The sequence below is a fragment of the Symphalangus syndactylus genome, chromosome 3 (assembly GCF_028878055.3).
Source record: "Symphalangus syndactylus isolate Jambi chromosome 3, NHGRI_mSymSyn1-v2.1_pri, whole genome shotgun sequence".
Lineage (NCBI taxonomy): Eukaryota > Metazoa > Chordata > Mammalia > Primates > Hylobatidae > Symphalangus > Symphalangus syndactylus.
The window spans coordinates 51597501-51605230 of NC_072425.2; the positions used below are offsets into that span (position 1 = coordinate 51597501).

The 7730-nt window shown below is 56.8% G+C and overlaps 1 protein-coding gene across 5 annotated transcripts in view; it reads right to left on the reverse strand.

Moving 5' to 3' along the window:
• SUSD3 (sushi domain containing 3) overlaps positions 1 to 781 on the reverse strand; it is a 25928-nt gene extending 25147 nt beyond the window's left edge. The window contains exon 1 of one of the 5 annotated variants that reach the window (XM_055271902.2): positions 622 to 781. In XM_055271902.2, coding sequence (XP_055127877.1) covers positions 622 to 709 — 88 coding nt within the window. In that variant the 5' untranslated portion in view covers positions 710 to 781. The remainder of the gene's footprint in view (positions 1 to 621) is intronic. The other 4 variants (XM_055271907.2, XM_055271909.2, XM_055271908.2 and 1 more) reach the window with 4 other exon arrangements.
• Between the last annotated feature and the right edge of the window lie 6949 nt (positions 782 to 7730).

The window sequence follows — 7730 nt, forward strand, 5'->3', positions numbered from 1 at the left end:
GAATTCAAACACTTAAAAGTAAAATAAAAAGCAGTCTCTCTTCTTTCCAAAGGCCTCTGAGCCTCCTCCGAGACAGCCAAGGCGATCCCAAGCCTGGCTACAGGGTGACCTCGGACAGCCACTCCCCTCTCGCAGGCTCAGTTTCTCCATCTGTAAAGTGGAGCTGCGGTGGTCACCAAGGAATCGTGAAGATGACACCTCCCTCAGGCGCAGAGAGGGCTCCCGGCTTCCCGCTCCCGCCCCCGCGCCGCCCGCCCGCCAGGTGAGGCCAGTTTCGACTTCCCCCGGAGGGGCGCGGAGGGGCCCGGAGTCTGCGGCGTGGAGAGGCTTGGCCGGCCGCGCTGTCCGCAGACGCCCGGGACCAAGGCGCGGCGGCCACTTGGGAACGGGCGCGCGGGCTGCTGCATGCAGCCGTCTGGTTTCGAACTGCTCGCTGCCAGGCTTCGGCTCCGCTAGGGCGCCTGCTGGGCCGGCGGAGGGTCGAGGAGGTTCATCCTCGGGGCAGATCGTGGCTGTGGCCCCCACCCACGGCTGTGCGGCCCCGGGACCCCCTCCCCTCGGCTTTCCCGTCTGTGAAATGGGCACAGAGCCCCGCACGCGGCCATAGGCCCCAGCCCTCACCTGTGCGGTTCCCTGGGGCAGGCGTGGTGACCCCGGCCCGCCCCCGGGGCCTCGCCTTGCCACGGAGGGTGGCGGCCGCCCCGCGCATCCTGCGCGCTCCGACGCGCTTGGCGGGGTCTGCCAGGGCAGTGAGCCCGGCTTGTGGGGGCGGGGCCTGGGCCTGGGTGAGGGGCGGGATGCAACAGGCCCCGCCCTCCACGCCCGCCCAGGGGCGGTGCCATGCAACTTACAGACCACGCCCACACTTTGGACTGGGGCCGAGGTCCGGGCGGCGGCGGGGGCGGCGGGGGCGGCGGGGGCGGCGGGGGCGGCGGCGGGGGCGGGGGGCGGGGGCCCCTTGGGAGACCAAATACCCAGCGGGCCAAGCCGGCCGGCTAAGCGGAAAGTGTTGCTACTCCGGGGCGTTGCACGCGTGGCTACCTCTGCCCAACACCCTTCCCCCATCCTGCCCTGTTCTCACCTCCACTCCTAGTGTGATTTTTCCATGTGCTTCTGTGTTTTTATTTTTTGAGCAGGATTTTGCCTTCTCAGGGTGCCGGATTCGGCCGGTACCAAAGGGCAAACAGCAAAACCCCTCCCCGGCCCGCCCCTCCCACACCCCACTCACCCCTAGAGTCCTGTGTGGACCCAGCCTTCTTTCCCTGTCTCTCACTGGGCCAGGCCTTCTGAGGCACCCTGAGGTCTCGGTGCCCTTGTTGTCTTCGGTTCTCACTGAGAGGCCCCCGGCTGGGGGAAACAGGATTGAAAGCCCTGGGGTCTGGCTGCGGGACCCACACACACCTGGAGGCCTCCGTTCTCCTGGCTTCCCCTTCCCACCCAGCTCCACCTGCAGCAGGCCCAGAGCTGTGATCTGGGCTCTTTCTCTCCCTCTGACCCCACCCAACCCAGGCTTAGCCCCCTGCCCAGGCAGCCACCAAAGGGTGGGGTGTGGTGTCAGGCCTCAGACATTCTGGATCTTGGGCTGCTTGTGGGAGGCCACCTGAGCCGTGCCTATTCCTGTGGAGCTGGCAAAGGCAATCCTGGCAGAGGGAACAGCAGGTGCAAAGGCCCTGGTTTAGCAATGTGTGGCAGCAGAAGCCCAGTGCAGCTGGCTGAGTCATGCCTCCAGGAGCGCAGAAGGTGGCCCAGGTGGGCCAGGCTGGCTCCAGAGTGCCTGGCAGGTGACGGTGAAGAGTGTGGATGTTCAGGTGGACCATGAAGCAGGGTTCCAGCAGGGCAGCCCCGCCCCGCCTCTGCTTTCCGAGCCCTCCAAAGCTGAGGTTCAGTGTGAAACGTGAGGGGCCCTCCGCCTTTTGACATCAGGGTTGGCGTCACCCCTGATATGTTCTTCCCACTTGGACTTGTGGGTCACACACGATGGCTTACTTCAATCTCCTTTATTCAAAATCAAGCATGTGTATTCTTTCCGCCATGTCAGGAAGGGCAGGGCCATCAGCAGTGCCCACTCCAGACCACACTCTGGGACCCCAGAATGTCTTGCCAAGTGGCCCCTAGCCCACCTCTCAGGCCTGTGTGGTCCCTTCCCTGGTTTTGCCCACCATGCACCACCGGGCAGAGGGCCACTGCCTGTAGGTGCATGGACAGGGCTGGGAGGGAGGTCTGGGGCAGCCCTCCAATAGCTGGGTGGAACTAGGTGGGGATGGAAAACACCAGGCTGCCTGCAGCTCCCTAAGCCACCATGGTGTGGCCCAGGCCTTCAGGAGTCCTCAAATGCTAAACACCTGGCCATTTAGGAAGTGTGTTTCCTAGAGCTGTGTAACATAGTACCCCAGACTGGGTGCCTGAGAGCAACAGAAATTTATTGTCTTATGGCTCAGGAGGCCAGAAGTCTGAGATCAGGGTGTCGGCAGGCCTGCAGTCCCTCCAGAAACTCTAGAACAGCCTTCCTTGTATCATTCAGCTTCTGGCAGTTCCTTGGCCGGTGGCAACTTAACTCCTGTCTACACATGGTGCTCTCCCTGTGTCTCTCTGTGTTCAAATCTCTCTTCTAAGGACACCAGTCATATTAGATTAGAGCCCACCGTAATGTCCTCATCTTAAGACCCTATAAAGAGTCTGTAAATACCGGCCGGGCGCGGTGGCTCACGCCTGTAATCCCAGCACATTGGGAGGCAGAGGCAGGTGGATCATAAGGTCAGGAGTTCGCGACCAGCCTGGCCAACATGGTGAAACCCCATCTCTACTAAAAATACAAAAATTAGCTGGGCGTGGTGGCACGTGCCTGTAGTCCCAGTTACTTGGGAAGCTGAGGCAGGAGAATCACTTGAACCCAGGAGGCAGAGGTCGTGGTGAGCTGAGATCGTGGCACTGCACTCCAGCCTGGGCAACAGAGCAAGACTCCGTCTCAAAAAAAAGAAAAAAAGAGTCTGTAAAGACCTTGTCTCCAAATAAGGTCATATTTGGAGGTACTGAGGGTTAGGACTTAAACATACAGATTTTTGGGGGACACAGTTCAGCCCCTGACAGGTGGGATCAAGGAGGACAGAGCATGTTTTCCTGAGCAGTCTGTCACTCGGTTGGGTTGTGGACATTCAGGCTTGTGGCGCTGGGCCTCCATTTGTACTGTTAGGCGACCTGGAGGTGGCCTAAGGACCTCTGTCATGTCGTTTCCACAGGGAACCGTATGCCTTGCTGTGGCTTAGAACACCCATTTGCTGCGGCTCAGAACACCCATTTGCTGCCAAAAGGCCATCTTCAGGAGCTATGGGCGGGATCTGAGGCTGGTTCTGGAGGTGGGCCTGTCACCTATTTGAACCCTGATCAGGGCCATCTTGTCCACCTTTTCCCAGGCCCTTGGAATGGTTTGCTCCTAGAAAGCCCAGCAATTCTAGCCATGCGCACGGGTGAAACTGAGGCATGTGGAAGGAACGGCACTGGCCTACTAGGGACAATCGCCTGAGGTGCCCCCTTCCATGGTGGGAACCATGGCTCTCTGACAGGCTTCCCTGATCCCTGGGGCAGAGGTGGGCACCCTTGCACTGAGTCTTCGTGTTCTCATCTGAGGGGTGGACATGGTCCTGCCACCCTCTCAAGGCCAGTGAGAGACTGTGATGTGCTCAGGATGGAGTGGTGGCCTCTAAGCTGGACTGCCAAGGCCCGTCAGCTTTTGAGCTTGGCCCACCCACCCAACTGTCCTAGTTGCCTGGTTTCCCAGACTCTCCAAGTCTAGGCACAAATTGAGAGCAGTGCTTGGGCTTTGCCTGCCTGGGTGTGTCTCCTTGCCTTCCTCACCCTCCTCCTCCATGGAGCCCTCCCTGATGGCACTCCCTGTCAGAGCCATTTCGTGCTGCCTGTCCTTAAGGCCTGCTCAGCCTGTGTCACGTCTCTGAAATGAAGAGGACATGTGGCCAGGCGTGGAGCTATGGACATGTGGCCAGATGTGGCCGAGAGGATCACCTGAGGTCAGACACACCTGTAATCCCAGCTACTTGGGAGGCCAAGGCACGAGAATTGCTTGAACCTAGGAGGCGGAGGTTGCAGTGATCCGAGATTGCACCACTGCACTCCAGCCTGGGTGACAAAGGGAAACTGTGAAACTGTGTCTCAAAAAAAAAAAAAAAAAAAGCAAAACATATAGGCTTCCCTGCTGGAGGAGGCAGGGGAGGAGGCTAGGAGGAACAGATGGGCTGCTGGCTGCCGGTGAGGCAGGCCGGGAGAAGGAAGCAGAGTCAGGCACAGCCTGAGGAACTGACCAAAGCCGCAGCCTCTTCCCAGCTCTGTGTGCAACTGGGAGCACACAGTGCACTGTCAGTGGACGCTTGTTGGATAGAACCTGGGAGGTGGGGGAGGCCGGCCAGCCCTAGGGCTCAGTGTTCCACTCTGTAACATGGGGGTCTTGTGCGCTGCCAGAGGTTTCCAGGGGAAGGTGAGGGTCTGGCTTGAGAGTTTCCTTTTTCCTTAGACCTTAGCTGAAGTGTTGCCATCCCCAGGAAGCCTTCCTCAACCCTTGATTTGCCTGACTCAGCACCCGTGGGCCATGGTGGCCTGGGAGGGGACCCATGCAGAAGTCTGGTGGTGTCAGAGTTCTTGGCTTGGCGAGTTTTTCTAAAATTAGATAATAATTGTGGAAATCTAAAACAGTTTGTTTTGCCTTTTTTTTTTTTTTTTTTTGACAGTCTTGCTCTGTCACACAGACTGGATTGCAGTGGCATGAGTTCGGCTCACTGCAACCTCCACCTCCTGGGTTCATGCAATTCTCCTGCCTCAGCCTTCCAAGTAGCTGGGATTACAGGCATGCACCACCACGCCCAGTTAATTTTTGTATTTTTAGTAGAAACAGGGTTTCACCATGTTGGTCAGGGTGGTCTTGAACTCCTGGCCTCAGGTGATGCACCCTCCCTGGCCTCTCAAAGTGCTGGGATTACAAGTGTGAGCCACCGAGCGCCCGGCCTGTTTTGCTTTATTCTTGATTTTAGTTTTTATTCAATAGAAAAATGAGATTTTTGTTCTGAAAACCTCTCACAATAGACCACGTCCAGAAAGTTCTTTTGCAGAATGATAAGAGTCAGGGAAGCACTGGTGGCCTCATGGGTGTCCTCTCTTTTTAAAAACCGTATTACCTTTTAAAAACCAAAAGCAAAGAAAGAAAAAAAAAAAGTATCCTGAGCTTGAAGCTCTAGCAGGCCAGATGTTTGCAGAGAAAACAATTTTCCCAAAAATGTTTTCTGCTGGGCCATCTGGAGCCCTCAACACACACCACTTATCCTCCTAAAGAAAGGCAAGAGCCCTGTCCCCACTGTGCAGAGCAACAAAGGCCCCTCCCCGGGGGTACTCCCCTGCTGGGGCCTGAGCTCTGACCATCAGACTGTCCTACCTGGCCGCAGTCTGCACAAGCAGATCAGTCAGCCCGGGTGACATGACATCGAGCTGCCGCCCTCAGGTTCAGAAATGGTGATGCAGAGACACAAAGCAAGGTGCCCAGAAGGCAGAAGGAATGACAGGTTCATGTAACAGCTACTACCAAGCACCTACTGCATGCCAGGCCAGTTTAGAAGCTGGGATACAGCTGGGCCTAGGAGGGACAAACTCTGGCCAGGGGCTGCTCCCCCGATCCTCATCCTGCACACCAAGGCCTTTACCTGGCCACCACTGGGCTGGCAGATAGCAGGTCATCTTTTTTCCCACCCCTCAACTCTTTTTGTACTTTCTGAATTTTCCACAATGAGCATGTATCTATTCTCTGATAAGAAACAAGGATTTTAAATGCTTTGTAAATGTAAACTATTGCAAACTTTCCCACGACCATTCTGATGTTCACTTGTCGGGAAAGATGTGGACTGACCTGGGTCCTCAGCTGCTAGGATTACATGGCATTACCATGGTCTAAGGAGTTACAACCAAGCATAAGATTTCGGGGGGGGGTTGTGTTTTCATTGGCCTGGAGCTGTTCCCAGCTAAGCTATCAGGTCAGAGGGTGCACAGGTGGGTCACGGGCAGCCCAAGGCTTAATGCTCAAGAGCCAGTTAAGCTTCTTCGATGCCCGGCACCTGTGCAGCGAGCAGCGTGGGCCCCCAAGTGCCTGGTCACTGGAGAAGCGTAAGAGCCTCGCCTCCTCCCTCCCCACAGGCTTCCTGCCAGCTCCCACCCTGCCCCCGACAGAGCAGTGGCTGCTCAGCCCTCACCAGCCCCCAGGCTCAGCAGTGTTTCAGTCCTGCCTCTTCAACAGCCCTCTGGTGGCCTCAGGTAAGCCCACAACCCCTGGGCTCCAGTTTCCCCACCTCCTCTTAAAAAGGGCTGAATCAGAGGGTCCTGACAGCCTGGGGCAGGTGCAGTGTGTCTGGCAGCCATGCTGCTGAAGCTCAGAGTCTCGGGCTGCTGAGGTTCCCTGGCCTACCACCTGGCTTATACCTTTGGAGGAGGCATTCCTGCCTGCCCCCCAAGGGGGGGAGGGGTTACATCTGGATATGGCCCCCTGTGGCCTCTCAGTGGCCTGTTAGGGCTGGCTGAGGCTCATCCATACAGAGACATCAGAGAGACTCAGCCTTAGGAAGCTCCTTGGAAGTCTCCTGTTTTACAGATGGGGAGACTGAGGCCTGCGGCGAGGGGAGAGTCTCCCTACAAACCAGGCTTTGGAGCCTGTCTGGGGTCAGCCTGTGGGACCTGGGCATGTGACTTGGGCTCTCCTTGCCTCAGTTTACTCCGACTCCCCACACAAAATGGGCATGCTAGGACTCCTGTCCCAGGGCCAAGGGTGGAGCCCGTGATGGAGCTTTGCTGCATCTCTGGAGGAAAGTGGAGAGCAGGAAGGGCTGCTGGCGGCTCCCTGTCTACACTTGCCTCTCCCTCTGCCTGTGCTGGCAGCTCCAGTTTTCTAATAATCACCTAGTTATGTTGATGAGGGCTTCACCATTCCCATTTTACAGACGGGAAACTGAGGCTTAAGCTTCAGAGTCACATATTTGCTAAGTGGCTGCCTTAGTTGCAAGGGACAAAAACCAAAGTGAAACTCATGGATGAAAAAGGAGGCAGGTTGTGGGTGATGGGGAAAGGTGTTTGCTCCATCTGTCTCTCCATCACTCAGCATGTGTTTCTCTATCGGCCTCATTCCACCCCACCATGGACGCTGCAGCTTTGGGGTTCTGAGCAAAGACCTCGCAGCTCACAGTCCTAGAGGCAGGGCAAGGCTCTCTCCCAGGATCCTAACATCTCATCCCAGGATGGATCACCCTCATCACTGTGGCCAGGCAGAGGCACTTGGCTGGGCAAGGGTTCCAGGATCTCTGTACCTGTCACTGGATAACCACAGATACTTCCTAGAATGGCAATAATCCTTTCCTTTGCTCATGAACCTACAATTTAGGCAGGACCCAGCATCTGGTCTCTGCTCCACGGGGAGGTTCAACTGGAGCAGAGATCCATTCCCAGGCCGGCTCATCACAGGCCGACACGTTGGTGCAGGCTGTTGACAACTCTCCCTAGGGCGGCTTGAGCTTTCTCACAGCATGCTGGCTGGCTTTCCAGGAGCAAGCATTCCAGAGGACAGGAAGTGGAAGCTGCCAGTTTCTCAAGGCCTCAGCCCAGAAACGACACTGCTGTTATATTATTTTCACCAAACATAGAGCTCAGAGTCAAAGACCTCACTTTCAATGGGAGTGTCAACAAATTGAAGG